The 21,723-nt window shown below is 39.7% G+C and overlaps 2 protein-coding genes across 8 annotated transcripts in view; one reads left to right on the top strand and one right to left on the bottom strand.

The window, feature by feature from the left end:
- Window positions 1–3,034, top strand: part of MIA2 (MIA SH3 domain ER export factor 2) — a 37,658-nt gene extending 34,624 nt beyond the window's left edge. For all 6 annotated transcript variants that reach the window (XM_065063962.1, XM_065063963.1, XM_065063960.1 and 3 more), the window contains 3 exons: window positions 961–1,037; window positions 1,413–1,638; window positions 2,478–3,034. In XM_065063962.1, coding sequence (XP_064920034.1) covers window positions 961–1,037; window positions 1,413–1,638; window positions 2,478–2,629 — 455 coding nt within the window. In that variant the 3' untranslated portion in view covers window positions 2,630–3,034. The remainder of the gene's footprint in view (window positions 1–960; window positions 1,038–1,412; window positions 1,639–2,477) is intronic.
- Window positions 3,035–6,032: 2,998 nt separating this feature from the next.
- FBXO33 (F-box protein 33) overlaps window positions 6,033–21,723 on the bottom strand; it is a 20,753-nt gene continuing 5,062 nt past the window's right edge. For both annotated transcript variants that reach the window (XM_065063975.1, XM_065063976.1), the window contains exons 3-5: window positions 18,697–18,807; window positions 12,468–13,153; window positions 6,033–8,478 (exon numbers count right to left, since the gene is read on the bottom strand). In XM_065063975.1, coding sequence (XP_064920047.1) covers window positions 8,207–8,478; window positions 12,468–13,153; window positions 18,697–18,807 — 1,069 coding nt within the window. In that variant the 3' untranslated portion in view covers window positions 6,033–8,206. The remainder of the gene's footprint in view (window positions 8,479–12,467; window positions 13,154–18,696; window positions 18,808–21,723) is intronic.

Genomic DNA, 21,723 nt, shown 5'->3' with positions numbered 1-21,723 from the left:
TTGTTCTCTCCTGGAAGGCAGTTCTGTTTCTGTACAGCCGCTCACCTTCCCTCCCCTCTTTCCCAAGCCTCCCCGTGTTTCACTTCTGCTTCCTAATACTTTGTGTTCCACTGAGGTCTTTCTTTTAGCACCTGGATGCTGACTGAAGGGCAGGAGTGCACTGTCTGAACTCATTGCATCCATTTTTACCCTTTTCTTCAACAGCTGGCAAGCAACAATGTTTAAAAAAAAAAAAAAAAAAATTAAAATCTGTATTCACTTCTTGGGCAGTTCAAAACCTACTTAATGGAAAGAGCGTTTTGCTACATAATCTTGCTGCCAGCATTTAGCAGGTCATTAAGCATATGTGAATGGTGCTTTATTAGGGGCATTTAATTTCAGTAGACTTGGGTGAGTATTTGTAAAAATAGCAAAAAAGTCCAACAAAAGTAAAAAACAAACCAAAACCCCCAAACAAACAAAAAACACCAACAAAAACCCAAACGTCCAACACCCCACCTGGCTTCAGAAGAGCAATGTCTCACAGTACTGAAATCCAGGCTCCAACTTTGCGGTTGGAACTTACCAAAGAAACAAAGTATTAGCAGGAGGGGAAGATAGAACTGCTACAGTAACGGTAAGATGTATCACTAGGAAATTGCGCTTGTAAACTTCTTAAAAAAAAAAAAAAAGGGCGGGGAGGGGAAACTAAAATGAAAGGAAAAGCCTTATTTGGATACAAGAAACTTTGGTAAAACCTGCAACCTTGTAATTCACGTGTAACTTGTACAGAAATTGGAGAAGATATTCGGCATAGCTTTGTGTTCCTGGTTGTCTTTCAGTCTGCCCCCAGAACAGTTGCTTGGTACAGCAGTATTTATTTTTTCTTGCCTATATATCCGGATTTCAGAAAAAGTACTGAAATCAGTGGTGAAGAGAAGGAGGTCAGCACTAAATAGCTTGTTTAACTTTTGCATACAGATGGACAAACACCTTCAGAAAATAGCCCACAAACAGAACCAAGTGGAAATGGGATGAAAGATCACTCTAACCTTACTGTAAGTAGCTAAACAGAAATTTTATTTAAAGAAGCTTTAATTTTCTGCAAAATTTTTAGGAAAATTTGTCTCTAGTGTGTTGATTATGTTATATTGCCTTTTTAAGTCCAAATTATAAAATTGTGTGCCTTTAACACAGCACTTAATTGTCTTGTGAATTAGTTTTGATGCATGACTAATACAATACCTGCTAAAAATTAATTACAACCCAAAAGATGAAACTGTGGCCAAGCTGAGGGTCAGTGCACAGAGACATCCTTGCTCAGGATTATGCCTCAGCTAAGGCAAAGCCGTGAGCCAGTGTGCCTGTCTACATCAAAGTGGGCCCCATATCCCTTTCCCTAAGCTGACTTCCCTGGTTTTGTTGTGTTGCAGAACTCACTACCGGATCAGCCATTGGCTTCTGAAAGCGAAGCTGTCAGTTCAGGGTTTGCTCCTCCACCCTTCCCTCCAGTCAGACCGCCGATGATGCCAGTGGATCCCAGAGCACCTTTCATGAGACGGGGTCCCCCTTTTCCTCCCCCTCCTCCTGCTGGCGTGTACGGACCACGTGAATGTTTTCCAGTACGAGACTTCGGGCTTCCACGCCCTCCACTGCCAAGTACGTAGCACTTGCCAGCACTTACTTCAAGCTAAGTTGATGAACATGTGTGCTTTGTGCAGGTAGTGAGTTATCACACTGGGTGAATACTTAACTCTTTATTTGCACGTACTGCTTCTCAGTTCAGGTAACTGGGAGCATCTTCTCTGATGAAGGTTAATTGCATTGAACACTTTGGCTTCTACACAGTTGCTTATATTGATAATGCTTTTACAAATGCTAGCTTTGGCTGGAAAACACACATACACACTTCAGCATTTAAAGAGTTATTTTTAGGGTGGGAAAGCAAGTAGATGCTTACCTTAATCCTTTTCCTCCTATGAGGTTGCATCATATATAAATCTTAAAGCTTCATCCTTTAGCTTTGAGGTATGCCAGTATCCATACAAAAGCATGTATTTAGGACATCATTAATTGTTAATTGTTTTTCCTTGGAGTTTGCATTAGTGGAACAAGATGTGTCAGACTGAAGGGCTGCTTCTGCCTCTCGCTGTTCTCTGATTAACCTGTGCAGAGCTAGAGTTATTTTCCAGAGTATTTGTCAGGTGTGGGAGCCAAGTGCTGCCACCACAGAGCAGAGGCGATGGTGGCAGCAGCCGCCCATTAACAGACACTGGCTGCTGCTGTGAGCCTGGTGCAGGTAACCACTGGAAAAAGTGCTTGATGTGTCCTCCCCTTCTGAGCATCTTTGTCTCTTTGGAACAGAACATTTACTGTGGTCTGCTTTGTGACATGTATTGAGTTAGGCTGTTGCTGAGCAGCAAGGTCCATGGGGTAGCAGGACATAGGTGTTTGCTGTTACAACTGACACTAACTGGAATACTCTGCTTCTCTCACAGTAAGAAATCCATTTCCGATGAGGTCTTACCCTCACTATCCACCTCAACGACCTGGATTTTTGCCTCCACCACCACATCCTGAAAATAGAGTTGAGCCACCTCAGTCAAATCCATCAGCTGTAGAACAACCAGAACCACCACAGGAGACTTGACAGTCATTTGAGCAACGTGCCAAACCCTTTCTCTACTCTCCTAATGGCATTTTCCTTACATTAAGTAACTATTGTTACTTAGGTATACATAAACTCCTTTGCTCAAATTGAAGCTTAATAGAAAATTCTCAGGATAGTGTTTTGTAAATAAAGAATGAAATAACTATGAATATTGTGAATAAGTGATTTCCATTGTACAATAGTAATTTTAAATTAAGTATTTCTAACTTGAGTAATCTCTTCAGAGGTGTATAAAATTAAATCATGTGAACCATATTTTAAAATCCCAGCTGCTTTGTCCTTGTTTAGCTGTACAGGGAATCTCTGCATGCCAAAAGTGATGCTTGCTGCTTTTTGAATAGAATGTGAAAACAAAACTGTTAATAAACATCTCCTGAAAATGAATGCACTGTCACTGTTAACATGGTACTACAGAAGCAGCTCAAGTGAAGAGGAATTAATAATCTTCCCTACTACAAACATACTACATTAATGACCATACAGGAAAGCTTTACAAAGGGGAGGACAAAATGTAGAGCAAGTCTCCCACCATTTCAAAACTAAGAGTGTGGGAGGGTAGCATTTTCCTGAAAGTGTTTATGGTTTTTAATGACATGGGAGGAAGGAGTCATGGCTCTGTGATGATGCTTCAGCACTACCAGACCTTTGCCTTTGAAGATGAAATGGCTGCAGCAAACTAATATTAGGGGTTCGTTTACTCTCTCAAGATGAATTTAGTTTTTAGGCTTCAGATTTTAACACTGGCAGTTGGGAAGCTGGGAGGGACAAAAATATCACTCTTACTTTGGAGAGCACTCCAGGATTTCTCAACAAAATGGCCACAGAGGAGGGGGCAGGGGATTGCTCTAAGCATGCTCATTGTAATAGATAATACAGATAATTAAAACTGCAAAGCAAGGTAGAATTTCTTGCTTGCCTACACTAGGCACAGAAGCAAGTATACCACATACACATCACAAAAAAGCAGCAAAATGGTCAAGAACATGGTGGCAAACATTTTAAAACAACAACAAAAAAGTAGCAAACTGCAGCGTTAATAATTTTGTGCATTAGGCGTGTTATCTTGTCCAGCTGCTCACCTGAGGTTGCTGTTTGCGTCTTCCCTTGCAGTGACAGACACCACAGCAGGCACAGGGCACTTCCCTGCAGCTTGTCTGTGCCACGCTGCCTCTGGACTAGACCCCAGCTCTATTTTTACTGACTGTTGTACAATTTAAAGACGACAGCTGGAGGCTGTTGGCTGTTCTGTCAGTTTAGCTTCAACTTGAACCTCGTGTCCTGACTCCCAATGCTGCCAGCTGTGATGGATGCTTTACGATAAAGAAGGAAACTGCTTTTAGCCAGCCCCACGTGCAGTCCCGCTGCCACCTCCCCATTCTCTGCACACACACACACACACACACACAGTTTCAGCCTTGACTATGAATACAGCCACCACATCCCATAATTAGCAGTTACCAAAAAAAAAATCTCCAGCCCACTTTTTTTGTAATTGCTTAGGTGAAGTGTGCCAAGTGAGGGCTTTTTCTTTTGCAGCTCAGTTCTCCTGCTCCCACTGTTATTTCCACACAGGCTTAGTTCAGTGGCAGAACTCTCCCATGGCTTATTCCTAATATTTCTTTATTGTCCTTTCTACTTCCAGTTTAGTTCTCAATGCCTTTGGGTAAGCCTTTCTACTTGAGCTATCAAATGACAAATTGCAACAACAGACATTTTAAAGCATTATCCTTGTTAAATTGTTTTAACTGCTATTTGGCTTAATCCAGCTGCTGCACCATTTTTAGCCAATTATTTATTTTCTGAAGGCTCTAAGCTTGCCTGAAAGACTTCACCAGGACGCTAAAATGAATTATTTGGTTTTACCCTTGCTGTCAATGCTAGAGACAGCCAGAGCTGCCAGCTTACCCCTGTACATAGAACCAGTGGATCGTACAGGGGTCCTTAGTTTGATAACACTGCCACTGTAAGAACCCCTTTTTTCCTACCAACTCAATAGTTGCAAACTACTTATGAATGTAACTATATTTTTTGAACAGGTACCGTATTCTCTCTGTGTGGCTTAAATATTTATTCTAGCTTTTAACTGAGTTAACTGCAAAAAAACAGTTATTCCTCCACCAAAACAATATACTCTGTGCCCACAATGACACCGAAAGCTGCAGGCAAAACAAAACTTAGCTGCACTAAGGTGATGCAGGACAATCATGGATTCAATCACCCCACAGAGAGAATGGAATAATTTCAGACTTGGAAGACCCTGTTACCCAAAAAAAGTTGAATCCCTACATCTTGGTATCACTAGTTCAGATTGTTGCTAAAAATACAAACAACAAACCCAACTTTCATTCATTTCTAGGACAACAGAACAATCAGAAGAGCATTTCTCCACACTGCTCAAGGTCTGGGTTTCACTGCACACACCTTACTGGACTCCCTATACTTGTAAAGTCAGAAAGGTTATAGCAGCGTGTATGTATTAAGTACATTGACTTGGTTCCTGGAACACAAGCCACACCCAGTGATGAGACTTCGAATTGTGCCAAAATCCAACCTGGAGCACGAACAACAGCCACCCACAGACACAGCCTGTTCTGAACGCTGCGCTGTGGCTGCGGCAAATGAAAGCATTGCACCTCTCTCTACCATGGGCGAGTGGCCTGTTCCTCCTGCTCCTTATCTTACCTTTCAAGATGAAGTTAATTAAAAACAAAGCAGAAAATAGGTTACACTAACAAAAGAAACTAATTTATATAACAGAAAGGTAAACAAGTTACTTCCCAGCTGTGCTAAGCAAGGCAGTTATCCACAGAAACCCTCTGGTCTGCAGAGATAAAATTAACCTCCTGCAACTCTGTTTATACCAGAGGATACAGCATTTGCTTCAGGGAGTTCCGAGGAAAAAGCCAGAAATCTTCATCTCTCTATCACCAAATCTGAGGTCCAGATGATGCTGAACAATCCCTGTCAGATTTAAGTGCCACATAAACCTCCCTCCTGAGGCTGAGCCCTGACGGGCACCAAGACCAAGCCTTGTTATGATGTCACTTTACTGCAATTTGAAAAAGTATTTACCTGATCTTTACTACCCACAGCATCTCTTCCGTAAGTCAGTAAATGACCTCGCTTTCCAGACCTGCTCGGACAACACGCAGTGCAATTCTCACGCTTGGCAGGAGTTTGGACTGTCACGAAACGACGCTCGGAAGCTCCAATGAAATCCGTGCTTGGCGCACACACCGAACAGCCACTCCCACAATTCTCACAGCACAAGCAGCCGTCGCAGGGCACAGCGGCTCCTCCGCAGCGTACCAGGCATCTCCAGCTTCCATTCAGATTGCGCAGCTACGTACTTTGAATATGGATAAAACGGCAAACTGAAGCATTGCAGGTATTCATAATCTATTTAATAGTGGGACACCAAAAAAGTACTACACATTTTTTTTTCTTGAGCACATTAGATTTTGATTTAAGCAATTGCAACGGATGCAGGAATTTGTCAAAAATAGTCTTCTATATTCTACAATCCACAGTTTACTGTATCAGTCTAATTAATAAGTCATATCATGATATACTGTTTGTGCTAACTGGGTCTGATAGTCTGATCTTTAGCAAAGCAGCCATCCCCTTCCTCCGCCCCCTCAAAAAGTGTTGACAATATTCAGCCAAATTAAAAAAATATTACTGTACGACTTTAGACTCTTTTGTTGACCTAAACACAATGGGAGCTACCAGTTATACACAGCTTATGAACGATGTTGCATTTTAATTCTAAAAATCTTCATGCTGATACAATAAAGTATTTTATTCAGCGATCAATTTTTAATGCTTTATTCATTGATTAAAAGAATATACATTTAACATAAACCATACAACATCAGTCATCAATTCAAACATTCAGCTGGTTTCCTTACATTTTCTGTCAGGATTTTTTTTTTTATCTGATCACATTTATAAGATAAAATCTCACCACATCTGGCATATACACACACTGTGCCAGTGGATTCACTCTACTGATGTACATATAAAATCCGCATGGTATGTGCTCACTGGAGACAAAACAGCGCACACCTGTCAAAAGGTCATTTTAATATAAGATGGTAAAACCATTTGTAAAACACATATAAACTTTTTCCATAAATAGAATCATATCTGGACATCTGTTGCATAAATTGTGTTTTCCAAAGCTTACAATATAGCAGCCAGGTCTCAGCACTGCTGGGCACCCACGTTGGCCACTTACTTTATTATTGCAGACTGTCCTTTAAACATTAAATGCACAACATTCGTACCACTTAAAACTGGGGTCAGGTGGAAGTCTCACAGAGACCACGTCTGTACCGCGGTTGCCCTGAAACAGTTAAATCGGCTTTTAAAGCCTCTCAGATATAACAAGATTTTAAAACATACTTCATGGAATGTTCTTCATGCATCATAGCAGCTCATACCTGTGATAGAACAAGCTTTGTATTTGTTTCCTTCCCTTCCTTTACATTCACTATTCACAGTGAAACAGGTGCATGTTTGTTAAGAGTTCTGAGGTTGCTGACTGAGCCACAGCACAGCTGTGTACCGCAGGTCGAAATTCGACCTTATATATTACAATCTAGCAGTATCTGGCGGGCCAAGAGTCGGCCTGCCCCTGCCAGCATGTGGGCACTTCTTCGTTTTTAATCTATTCTTTGGCAGCTGACACAGGCGCTGACAGAGAAAATCCAGTGACTTGGTTGCTAGGGATTTCACGACTAATGTTTGTTTGCAGGTGTATACCTTTGCATTTGAGTCTTCACTGTTACGTTTTTACCTCATCGGAGTGCACGTTCTTGGTTTTTTATTTTAAACTTTGGCCCAAAGCTAACTTTTAAGGAAGATGACAGAACATGAGAATAAACGAGGAGGAGCTTGCAAAGAATCTGACAGACTACAGCTTACGGAGTGAATCTGGAAGTGCAGGTACCCGAAAAGCTAGTGTTTCACACCACCGCTCGACAGCTAAGAAAAGCCGAGAACGGTAGTTAAGTCATGCTTCAGAATCCGCAGGTGACACAACGCAGGGTGAGGGTCTGACAAGGAACCGCCCTGGACAGACTGCTCTGCCTTCAAGCCTACGAAGCAGCATGCGACCAGGTGACGCACACAACGACAGCACAGAAATCCACCAGGCTACGGGTACGGGGATTCAAGAGTTGGCTCCTGAGCACGGAACTCCGATATAATAGTAAAATCATTCAAAATGCAGTTACTCAATAAAAGTAAAGTTAGCCGGCAACCTCAGACAGCCTTTGGCTGTATCTCTGTAAGGTTTGGTAGACAAGTCCATTAACCGTGAAAACCCTAAACACTGCCACTTTCAGCTTCTAAACCAATACCCGACTACGTTCTTTGATCAAGAAGTAGAATACACATATATAATTCTATATAGCTAATACTGATTAAACACAGCACAAAAGGGGTTAATTCACGCTACCGAAAAAAAAAAAAAACAAAAAACAAAAACAGAAACAAAAACATAATAGGACCCTACTTGCATATGTAACCACAGGAGTTGTAAATAAGGAGCTAAATGCCTTCACTGAAGCTTTGCATCTCCCTGTAAAAGTGACGGGTTGGCTCAGTGAAGACACTGAGCAGCTCGATGTCCATGACTGCGTGCCAGGGCCGACCCAATCCCAGAGACACTTGCTCGATGAGATTGTGCACGGGATCCACATCCTGATCAGCCAGCTCTCCTTGGTCAAAATCAATGCTTTCTTCTGTCACTTCCAGAACTTTCAAGTCAGAGCCACGAAGACGAGCAATTGCTATCAGATTATGAGCCCAAACTGTGTAACCTGGAGGAGGGAGGAAAGCAAAAAAAAATTACTCTGTCATTTTGGTAAAGGCTTTTTTTACTGAAGTACTTAATACCAGCACTTCTCAACATCCTCCCCAACCTATTTTGTCACCTTCCATCTGGCAGAATTCCCCTACAGCTTTTTTTTTTGGCTGCACGTAGTAAAGCCTCATTTCATGTTCTGAATATGGAAGTATCAAAAATATTTCAGGTAGCTTGACCAAGGTTTTCTAGATCTAATTTTTTTACCATTTGTAGAAAAGTGAACTTCTTTACTCCAAGGTAACTTGTATCTACCATTTCAAACCTCCCGTAATCTATTTTGTAGTATAAATAAATAGAATGAAAAAAGTGGATAATCAGTTTTTTTAAGTGAACATCTAGAAGGACTGTTTCAAAGCTGTGCTTGTGCTGGAAAAAAAATATACCTGAAGTTTGCTTCTGTTGCATTAAAGGTAAACTTGGGAAAAAAAAAAAAGCAAACAAACAATAAAACCCAACACACAGCAACCAGAAGCCTCTCCCGAAAACAGGCCACACCACTATCAGCAAAAATAATTTAAAAAATCTACATATATATCTTCTTGTTCTAGCTGAGATTAAACATAGTTACGAAGCTTTCCCCTCTCCCCATTAGTATATATTGGCATCCCTCTTTAAAAACACCTACTCCCCAGTTACCTGTCAGCTTTCTGCACCCTGGCTAAGGCACATGCTGAGCTCCCCCTTATCCAGATGCAAACCACAGATGATTTGGGAACTCCCCTTTTTGGGAGCTCTGCCAAGTGAACCCTTCCTCTGCAATAGGCTCATTTCTGCCTTCATCATGGTTCTCACAGGTGCTAAGTCTCTTGGTGAGATGCCCACTTAGATTCCAAGCAAAGCTGCAGTCTGCACAGTGTTTGAAGTGGGAAAGTTAAGCTGATGAGAAATAAAAACTAACTGTGGTTTGGTCTTCAATGATGCAGTTAACATGCTCTTATCATAATGTATCGAAATAAGACAGCTAATTAAAGAACGAAGAAAACTAATGTCAAAGTAATAAAGAAAATAGCTTTCATTCTTTTTTTCTTTTACTTTTTCCTGCTGTTTGTCTCTAAGGCTTCCTGTAAATATGTTGCCCAAGGTAGGCAGGTTTTCAACAGAACAGCCTGCACACACCTATATGTCTCATTTCCTCTGTATTAGCCACTAGGAATGCACAAATTCCCACAATTTTCCTCTGCTGATACTTCACCTCCAGCACAACTGCCCACAGAAGATGAATTTGTCAATAAGGCTGTAGGACATGAAATCCAATCAAAAATTCCACCTGTACAATGACACTCCCTTATCGGGATTTGAAGGAGCTCACAGCACCTTCCAGTTATCTTGATTGTAAAGGATCTTACTAAAGAAATCCTTGACAGAAAATGCTAGAGTAAAGGGAACAACAACTGCGGTTAAGTCCCCTGCTGTGCCATCCCTGTGGTTCATGTATATGGCTTTTGCTATAACTTTCAAGGTCAGATCCACCATGTTCTGGAACAACTTAATCTCGTAGTAAATAAACTCTCCTTTAAAAAATTTTGCCTGAAGTTTCCCAGTAACCTTCCAGCAGTCAAAAAGTCCCTGCCCAGTTAAATATTTAGAAGTGACAGGGAATGATCACTTCACTACAAATATCATTGAAAAACAAATACACCACCGGCACAGCATAATTTGTTTTTCCATTCATTTCGCTCATGGACAGAACAAAACAGAGAATATCAGAGATAAAATACGTTTACAACACAAAGTCTTGAAAATCCACGTGCTGTGTCCTTCTCTTAAACAGGAGAGAAAAAAAAACCAAAAACAACTTCACCCCCATAGATGGACGGTGCTTTTTATTTACAATATCAGATTATACCACTCTGACTATTCTACTGTCCCCATCCCATAGGAACACATGCTCTTCACACCCTTCCTTCATTCTGCAATAATGTACTTAATATCCTTCAATCAGCTTCCCTCTGCTCCCAAAGAGGCTACCGGGGTGGAAAGATACAACTTCCCACAGAAGAAAATCTCAAGGTACCCAAGGAAAAGAGTGTCCTCAGGGTATGTTTCCGCCTTCCTCCTTTGGTCAGTGACAAGGATAGCCAAAACTATATGTAAACCAAAGCCTTTTTTTCAGAGCAAACTAATAGCAAAGAAGGGGAAACAAAACAAACAAAAACCCAACTCACACAAACTGAGAAGTATTGGAAACTGAAGAATTGCCACTTCAGGAGACAGGATAAAAAACCTGAGCATTACATGTAAAGCAAATGATGGCACCTTCAACAAAACCATCATTTTTTCCTGAAGGAACTTGATAATACCACGAAGAACGTGACAAACGCAGTCGCAAACAATTATCTGTAAACCTCAGAAAAGAAAAGTGTGAGGCTAAGATGCTGAACTGAAGCATCACAGCATCCTAGATCTTTCTTCCTAGTCATGTTCTTCCCACAGCTGCTACTCTAGAAGAAAGACACTCATGCTGTAGTACCACAGAAGTCATATTCTGCGCTTAAAAAATATCAGGAGGCATTTGTAAGCAGCTTAGCTAGATTCTGCTGCAAGGAGGGGAGAAAAGAAGGGCACAGAATCCAAATCCCACCATCAGAGGAAGGGTGATATTGGGCCATTCTCTCCTCCAGGTATACAGAGCATCTCTCCAAAGAAGATGCAGCAACAACCATTTGCTAGACAGAATCATAGGCAGCGTTTGCTTTCCCAGTGCTCTGCACAGACTAATACTTTCCACTCAATACACATGCACTGATATTAAACGATACTACGGCTAGCTTATGTTCAGATATATTGCCATCTTTTTAAGTTTAGATAATATACTAGAGGACTGCCCTGTATCAGGAGGACAATTTAAGGTAATGCCTTAAAAAAAAAAATAAAAAATCCTCAAACTTGTATCCAAATGTTACAAGAAACTGCTAAAATCCACATTTAGAGTGGTAGGGTCATGGGCCAGTATCTGTCAGACCTGGAAATGATAAAGGAGAGACAGCTGAATTGATTTTTTTTCCCCCATGTAATTTTTCAGTAGAAGACAGTGGAAAAACTTTTTCTAGCAAATGCAGCAGGACCTTCTGACTTTAATCAAAGGAAACCTGAATGTACAACCTTGACTGCTGAAGGTCTCTCCTGTTTGTGCTGAATGGCTGGAGATTTACTTCCCCACACAGCCTGAGGAAACAGGCATTCATTCTTATGCAACACAATACAGAGTCACTGCTTAACTCCTTCATGCATCTTCATGCTAACTTGGTCTTGATAAGCTGATTCCAGCACAAACAAAATAACCTATTCTGCATTATTTCAGTATCAGGTGCCTTAAAATTTGCAAAGCAACTGTAACTTCTAGCAAGTACTGTACTGATGACAAAGCTGAATACAAATGCACACCTTTTTTCCAGTTTGCTATTATGTAGCAAATAAATAGGTGGGATAAACCTAGCTCAGGTATTACTGGTAAAACCAATGCACCCAGCAAGGCAACCTCCTCCACATTATATTTTTCAGCCTTCATCTGCCACCAAATTCAAACAGGATGCACAATCATCTCATCTTGCCACAATACAAGCTCACAGTAAAACAGTAAATATTTTCAGTGGTCACGTTTACAAAACCAGCCACTTAGTGGAACTTGTACAGCACAGACCACTTTCAGGATAAGCCTCCTGGAATGCTCAGTTCTCAGTTATCCTCATTTCTGTGAGCAGCCTAATAGAATCCTATGTGACTTCTCAACAGAAGTTAGTAAATTTCAAGTATGTTTAGAACTCGTACACAATACCTTCGTATTTTCAAACACGAAAATACAGCATAAAATACAACAGTACGTATAGCAACTGTGGAGCAGAGTTTTGAAAACCACTCCACCAAATACATAATGATTAGAAAGGCTGAAGCGTTGTAAGTACTTCAAAGTCACCTATTATGCCCGTGCAACGCGTTACCTACCATGAACAGCTAGAAGAGACAGCCGTGTGCACCTCCAGGCTAGTAAGACAAGTGGATCTTCATTCCGGTTGTCGCTAAGATCTGGGAAGCCAGACATATCTATCACATCATTCATTAGGATAAAATGAGTGAGGAACTTGTCGTACTGCCTGGATATGAGGTCAACAACAGCCCCTGAAACACAAGTGATGTAGCTGTCAAAGTGAATCCTCTCTAGCGGGATACTGGGCTTAAGAATCCTTAACATATCATCACTCTTGACATCAAAAGCCATTATGTAGACCCGAAGATTAGTGCTGTTGCGAGTCAGCGCCTTCCAATTCTCATCTTCTGGCATGCTGTCCAATGACTTGTGCATTATGGAAACGCTGTGGACCAGGAGGGACAGTCGATGCAAAGGCACATGGTTGCTGTCAGCCAGGACTCTTGCCATTTCAGCTGTAAAATCACAGAAATCCAGAGCAAGCGAACGCAGATTCACAAAGCGCTCCAATTCAACCGCAGTGATAAGAGTGGTATTACCAGGGATGTGGTTGTCCAACAAGCTCAGATGTTCCATGGTGTTGGCTATGGGGTTTGATAAGGAGGACAATGATGTGGGAGTTACTATTTGCAGCATAAACCCACAAGAGAGCCATTTCAATTGCCTGCTATTGCCTAATATCTCTTCAAACAGTTGTTGTATTCTGCAAGTAAACAAAACAGACAATGTTCCTATTAAACGTGGTTTAGTCTTACCAATTGCATACCATTCTTTTTTTTTTTTTAATTCAAGAATTATTCTTCTTTCATTTATGGCCTCGTTCTGCAGGAAGGTGCTATTATTATGGTTCTTATAAACTACAAATGTTAGAACCTGACTCTGCAGACCTCCCACAGCAATTTAACCTTCACTGCACTTAAAGGTTTCAAATTGTAATCTAACTTGAGAAAAATTATGCACTTTATCTTTCAAAAACAGTGGCACACTATGAACCTTCATTTTGTGTATTTTCCAGCACATATTTAACACCCTCCCACACACATTTTAAGGTTATGCAAATAAGAAAACCTGTAATGCTTTTAAAACACAGCTCTTGTTTTCAAAAACAGCTTTTCGTATTTGCTAACCTCTCCAGAACTGCAAATTCATTATTGAAAAAAAAAGAAGTCATTTTCAATGAAAGGCTGTAGAAACTTGGCTTTGAGCATAAGTTGGAATTATCTGAAACCACCTGCTTGACTTGGCTCATTAAGGGTAAAGAACAAACATCTAAGAAGATTCCTGAAGATTCTTTAAATAATTCCAAATGTACAGCTAACTAGATTTTCAAGTGTCAACACGCTCAAGTTTTACCAAAACCACTTGGACCTTGTAACATTTCAGTCTCAGATTATCGGTGCCAGGTGATTCTCAGCACACCCAATATCCTCATGCCATTTATTATGTTGATGATTATTATTATTAACTTATTCTAACGCATCCCACCTCTCCTTCCCCTTTATTTTTTTAATGAAAGGATGTTCTTTAAGTTAGATATTTAATTCAAGATGGTAACAAAACTATTTAAAGATTTTGAATACTAAATTCAAATAGTTCAATCAAACCCTACAAACTTTTCCCAAACAAATATTTTTCCAGTCTTCACCCCATGAGGCCCAAAGGACCCCCCCCGCCCAAATGACAAGTGTTCTTTGAGCATATTCATTTTGGGACACACGTGTAGATGAGTGTTTGATCTCAAACCCTGGTCAGCCAGAAGGGGAGATCGGCATTAAAGGGAAGCAGTGGAGTCAGGCTGTGACACTTCATGAAACACCAAGGAACAAGATGCAAACACCTCCAGTACAAAATTAGCAGAAATCTTTGTGCCGCAAATCAGGTAATAGTTTGCATAGAACGCTTTTTCCTTTGTTGTTATGAATATCAGTATACTTTATACATCTAAACAAAACAATGTTACAAAGTTATTATTCTCATCCATGTATCTTTAATCAAGATAATGTTCAGACAAAATTAAAGGCTTATTTAGCTCAGTATCCTGAGTGTCAGCAGAGAAACACCAACGCCTTAAGACTCGAGAAGGAAAGCATGTAAGGATACTTCTCAAATATCTCCCTAGTTTCCAAAAAAATATTAACTCGGGCCTCCTGAGCCAGAGGTGGCTTTCTGTATTCAGTAACCCTCAGCAACATGACTTGTACAAATTTATCCAGCTTCCTCTTTGAGCCACGTAAACTTTTAGCAACTGTAACATCCCATAACAAAGATCTCTGCAGTGTGATTCCCTCCTCTTCTTGCTTGCTCTGAACCTGTCACCTTCTACCTTTGATGCCCCATAATCCTTCTGCAAATCCTTACTCATCCTCTCCCTTCCCTGCATGTGCTTTCTTCCTTCAGCAAAGAACGTGTTGGGTCTGCCGGGCCAGGCTTCTCTTTCTAAGTGGAAAAGTTGGTGTGGTTATCGTACTTATCTACTACACATCTCAGAATGGTTCCCAAGGTTTTGCTTAGTACAGCCATTAGATTTAAAGACTTCAGTTCTCCCAGATCGTCTCCAGATATTTTTTTAAAACCAAAGACCAGCAACTGTGACACAAACACAGTTTTAAACAACAGGTCAATAGTCGTAGATAATGTTATTTCGCTATTTTAATTCCTAAATTATTTTACAGTTCAGATGAGCCTTGTTTGATCCTGGCAAAGTCTGTTTCATAATTATTCCTGCCAATGCTTAAATTGAAAGCACATTCTCTGACAATCCCCCAAAGAAAAAGGTTCTACCACAGGAGACTTTCTAATTTCCTCCAAGGAACAAAGACTCTTCCCTCCCCTCTCTCATCATAAACATCCATGAAAGGTGCTGTAATGGTTGCAGGAAATGTAGAATTTATTTTGTACTAGTCCAAGTAGTCAATCTTAATAGTGCTTGTAATATTTTACAGAACAAGTGAAAAGATGACAAACCAATTTTGAGATACTCAGTAGAATACTACCATCTATATACCTCACTGCACTAAAAATCTGTTTAAATTACGCTTCTGATAAAACTTGATATATCTAAGCTTAGAAGAGAACTGTTCTAATACTTGCACAACTCAATGAAAATAAATACATTACAGAACTCTGCAGCTGTAGGGTGGTTCCTTCTCCCCTATGGGAGCTGCAGTAAATAACTCTACAAAAGAGAGATATGGATTTAATCCTAGCCACACATCAACTTTTTAGTGCAAGCACCAAAGCATTTATACAAGTATTTAGATTTGTGCTAATAGTCTATCAACCTGTAGCTTCTAAGAAAACTTTCTCCAGTTCTTTGCCAATTTAATAAAAAGAGATCAAATATGTCAAGAGAGAATATTTAAGAGTGATCACTTTCGGATTGTTTTTAATACCTGCTTTATAGAAGGCCAGACGGGACACACAATATAAACCACAGGCTGTTAGTTTTAACATATTTCAAATAAATTTTCCAAACACCCTAACAGGGTTTTTCCCCCCCTGCAAATTCCTATGCACATTCTATTTTTCAAAACCAGACTGCATCTAAGTGGGATTTCCAAAAATAATTTGAACTGTGTTCTAGAAATCTAGACACATTAAGTGAATTCTTGAGAATTAACACCTACTTTTTTACCATGTTAATTTTTACTTCAACTGCCTAGCATGTAGTACCACATTTATGCTAACTCACACACAGTTATCTTAAAGTTAACTTATAAAACAAAATATAACCAGAGCACAGCACATGGAACAAAGCAATGTAACCGAGTGATGCCTCAACAAGTGTACTTAATCAGTCCCCTTTACTCCCAATTACGGGATGTCCACCATCAACCTGAAACCTACAAATGGTCATACTGGAGCAAAGCATTTAAAAAATAAAAAACTCAAAATAAATTAGTTTTGCAGTTAATGCCCCAAGTACTGCTTTCAGCCCAAGGACAGACCAGAGCCTGACTAGACAGGCTGAGTTACTGTTTAAGCCCAAAAACCAGTCCTGACCAGCACTGGAGCACATCGATCGCCCTGGACAGGAAGCAAACATATTACTAAGGTCCATATGGAGCCTATTTGTTTAATTAAAGACTATCAATCAAAATGTTTTGTTTAATAACAGAGACTAAACTGTTTCTTTTGAAAACCAAACTATCTGAACCACACAGATCAATCATAGGAAGCAGATTTCAGAAAGCCAAAATTTTAAACAACTACCTTTTGTTCAACTCAAGACAAACGCGTTGTTTACACTGAGCTTCCCAACACTAAGGAACTGAGTTAAGAGACTTTTAGAAAGTAACCAGGGACACATGCTATACAGAAGAACAAGCATTACAAACCCATGCTGATCACTGCAAAAGTACACTTGTGAAAACACAATCCAAAGCCTTCTCTCCCTCAGAACAACCCTTAGTCTGAACCTGGGGGAGCAGCCTAATGGTTCTGTGCTGAGATTTCACCCATGGTCTGTTACACCCAGCTCAATACTACCGACTTCAGGAAGCATCACATCTTCTCCGAATGCTTTAACTGCAGGAAGGTCCTGAAACAGCTCAGAAGGTTTATCACCATCCGGCTTCCAAAAATCCTCAACTACCAGTAACGCCGACTCCAAAGGTTGCTCAATATCTTTCAGCGTTAGTTATCAGTAACCGCGTTTTGCAACTTCAGTGATGCAAACCTCAAGTACGAAAGAAAATATTAAGGAGCCCTAAAATAAATGTGCTTCTACTGTGGGGAGCTTAAAAACACTGAACACTACCAGCTTTCCTTTAATTTAGACAAGGACTAGCAGGTCCCAAATACATTGTTTTATTCTAGGAAAAAAACACAAACAACCAGAACAAACAAACAAACACACAAAAAACAAACAAACAAAAAACCTCCAAAAACAAACAAAAAAACCCAAAAACAACACAAAAACCAAACATCAAAACCAATCAAAAAGAGAGGTATAATAGCATTTATTTGCTCATTCCAAAATGTGCAAAGGTCAATATTTACCTAAAAGACTAACTCAAATTAGATAAGTTTTGAATGGTTTATGGCTTTGAAATGTGCATACTTATTTTCATTATTTGTTTGAAGAAATGTTTAACCATGCACTCAGGCGAGTAAACATCTGCTTTGACAGCTCTCTAAGCCCCTTAGCAAAGATTTGATTATATATTTATGTTTTCACAACAAAGGATATGAAAAAAAGGAGCTTTTACTAGATCCGCCTTTTACCTGCAAACAGCACTTCAGTACGTACGTTCAATAGAAACCCAAATTGTTCTAAGTTCTGCGATCTAAGCATAATGGATGACAAACGCACAGTATGAGACACACATCTATATTTTCGCTGTTTGGCAAACTGAAGTCAGGGCCAAACATCTAGTTTGGTGGTTGTGTTCACATACAAACATTGATCTGATAAGATACCTACACTAGTTCTAAAACCACATTAAAAAGTAATAGTAAAGAGCTGGAGCGGCTGTACTTATTCCACTCCCATGCTACTGCAAGAAAGACATTCAAACTGACACAAAATAAAATTATGGTACTCGGGGTTTATCTATACAGAAAGTTCTAGCAGAGCTACTGAAATAGTTAACATAGCATCAATTCCCTCTGTGGTAATTTAGTCAATAAATTAATAGCTTTTTACATCGTATTTAATGTTCTCCAAAGAACAGCTAGCTATTTGGATTGTAAGCATTCAAGGACTGTACCATAATGTCACTATGGCAAGCTAAAATACACCTCTGAACTAAAGAAGCACATGGTGAGCTATCATCTTCCAGTGATTCTGCAAATACATAACCTAGATTTGAGATGCAACTTGAAATAAGTTGTTTTGTGTTCCTGTTCTCTTTTGAGTTTACTTGCTACATGTCCTCAATTCTTGTGAAATACGACAGATGACTTCCTTTCCAAGATTTTCATGTACAGCAACAGTAGAGGTGCTGGTAACAACCCCCCATCCCTCCTCCCCTTTTGTGCCATTAACATAATATTGTTTCTAGAACACAATGAAAAGAGGAAAGAAAGGATTCTCACTCTGCTGAGATGGGAAAAAAAAAGCCACAAAAACAGACTAATTCATGTAAATAGTAGGAACAGAAATGAACTCCATAAGAATTTAGATTCTTATCCTATTAAAAAAATTAAAGTTTTCTCAGTCACGTATTGCAGGCATGAAAATCTCTGCTCTGTTATCCAGTTTTATTATTTTAATGTATTTGATAATTTACAAATATAACTTACTGCTTAATCTTCTTGCCATCGGGGTCAACCTTGCCAAGGTATGTGTTTGATATACTTCCATGTTGCTGCAGAATGCTTATATCCCCAAAGAGACTTAACTTCTGGAGGTTCCTACAAAACGACAAAATAAAAAGGAATCTGTATACCAAACAAAAACACTGTGAGGAATCATTCTGGATAAGACAAACACAGACAATAATAACACATTATTACATGGAACATGTGGTCTCTTTTGGGAAACATCCTACTGTCCCAGAATACAGGCACATATGGATCTACAAAAGAATGAGAGTGAAGTGTGAAGGGAAGAGGGCTACATAAACTGCTGAATTCAGCTGTAAAAGCTAACGCCAGTTTTCAGTCACCACAGAAGGATTCTCAGCGGGTCAACACCATAAAGAAAACTTTCAGCAGTGCTTCATGCACTTTTTAATCCTTGGAACATATGTGTCAGGTGTCACAGATGAAAACATCCAGTATCTATTGCTTTTAACATTTAATGCCCAATAGCAGGCAACCACAAACAACCCCATCTGAGCAGTTACGTCTCGCAGCTGGGTTACAAACGGGAGCCCAAACCTGCCTCAATCAAGGCAACACAAACCTCAGACAGGAAAAGCGAAAGCTCCCCACACCTTCAGTGTCTAATTTCTGTTACATTAAATTAGTAGAAGCTCTCCTAATATTTCCCATCCGTGACCAGAAGAGGACTAGAGGTGCACCATGACATAAAATTACAATTTTTAAAAGAGGTACCTAAAAAGAACAATCTCCAAGTTTATGCTGGACACGACTCAGTGAGCTGGACAGTCAGTTTTCCCTAGTACAGTTCATTTCTCTGACTTGCATATTTTCTGTTCCAAACAAATAACAAAGCAAGAGATATGAAAATTACTACAGTTTTAGAGTAGCTGTGTGGTATTTACTTGTAAGATTTTAATTTTTTTTTGACTAAGTTTCAGGTCAACACTTTTTTATTTATACATGCTGTAAATTAGAATTATTCCTAGCATGCAAGGACTAGTCTGCTCACAGCAGAAACTCCAGTTTCATCACAAATGAATACATGAGTTAAATTCATTTTAAAGAGCAGATGCCAATTAACCTGTAGCTGACAATTAAGCGAGCTACATGAATCCTTCTTTCTGCTGGCTTACAAATCATATACTAACATTTCAGATGAGCACAGGGAAGCTCTGGTGCCAGTTCACCACCTCCACAGCTGGAGCCCATATTCCAGCAGCGGGGCAGGGGAACTATCAAGTAGTCAAGTTTTACATTTCTTAAGTAAGTATGAACTGCAGTCTGTAATTGGTATCTACCATAAATCATAATTTACCTGTTTTGGAGCTCCTGTATTCAATAAGTGTACACTAGTTTCCTGAAACCTACCCACTCTTGCACCTGCTACTTTTCTTCTACAGCTGAACAACAATGTAGCAGCAAGATCCACAAGCTTCATATCAATTTGAACACATACTAGGGCCAAATAACTAGATTTGAAAATTATTTCAGAAATTCTAACAATTTCTTATTTAGTCTTTTAAGTACAGGACTACTTAATATAAACTGAGCCCTGCCCACATGCTCAATGCTCTTTACAATGGAAAAAGGCAATGCCTGATCATACTGAAGAGTAAGCTTGGCTGGGAAACCTGGAGACACTGGCATCACCATCAAGAGTATTTTGGGCTCTTCTTTCCTCAAAAGCTGTAAGAGCCAGTCTGGTATGGCAGGCAAAGCAGCAGAAACCTCCACCTGGTGTGAAAGGCAGCATTTGCAGCCAATGCTATAATTAAGTTTTTTATCTTCTGATCTCTGTGACTTAATGCTGAGAGCCAAGAGATAAAACACAACCTTCAGAACCATTTTCAATCACCTGCATATTCACATCACACACGGGTCTTGTTTTGTGCTACCCATACCCCCACAAATGCTACCACAAGCAGGTATTCATTTCAGATCCACCAAACTACACGACACACAAAACACTATTTACTAGTATCCCGCACATTTTTACTGAATCTATTTGACTGCAATTGCAGGCGCTACAGAGGTGCATGGAAAAGTTCTCCACCTCAAAACCTGAGCAATGAAAACGTCCCGTTATTTTTCCATTCACAGCACAGTCATTACCATCAACTAACCTGATCACAGTTCAACACAATATTACATTTTTGCTACTATTCACAGTGTCCTATAATCTCTATGGCATTCGGCTCACATCTCATCATTATTTCATAGAAATAGTAAAGTGATTTATATTTAAATAAAATTATTTAGAAGTTAATTGTCACCTTCTGCTAAAAGTAACTCCGGTGTCTTAATCGTATGTACTAGCCATACACACAGCTGGGGAAGAATGTGTTTTGAGGAATTTATACATTATTTATTTTCCACTAGCTCAAGATGCATATTAAAAGTAATAAGCTTCTTCCTAGGCTCCATCTTCAGTTTTAGTGGGTCTTTTTGAATACATAATTTAAAAAAAACCCCTACACAATGAAAATTGCCTTGCTTGCATTCAACATAAAGTGGTAAGGCACATGTTGTATTATTATACTTTTTTTTTGACATTTTCAGCTGCCTGTGCAGACCAATAGAAGAGAGTCATAAGAAAACTTCAAATACAGATGCAATCTACTGTTCCAAGCGATTCACCAATTTTTGGCAACGCCAAGATAGTCACCATACTTCACCAAGATACCACAGTTTTACTACCATCTGCATTTTTATTTCCACAGCAGAAATCAAACAAGTCACACAAATTAAGGTGCTGCAGAGGGAAGGGGCAAGGGGGGATCACTACCCTCCTGTCTTCCTTTGGAAGCAGCTAGAGGAGAAACCACATGCTGGGATTTGAGTTACATAAGAACACAAAATTTTCCTAAGGAATGATCGGCAGTTGCTTATTAGCTGCTGTATGCGCTGAAATGACTCACAGAAAGTTTGTTGCCCTCCCACCTGCCTTCCAGAGCTTAGTTTTGAAAGATCAGTTTGAGAAGGTGCAGATTATTGAGATCCCCT

The sequence above is a fragment of the Columba livia genome, chromosome 5 (genome assembly GCF_036013475.1).
Source record: "Columba livia isolate bColLiv1 breed racing homer chromosome 5, bColLiv1.pat.W.v2, whole genome shotgun sequence".
Classification (NCBI taxonomy): domain Eukaryota; kingdom Metazoa; phylum Chordata; class Aves; order Columbiformes; family Columbidae; genus Columba; species Columba livia.
The sequence above is the reverse complement of the archived record's forward strand: the minus strand, read 5'-3'. Positions and strand labels throughout refer to the sequence as shown.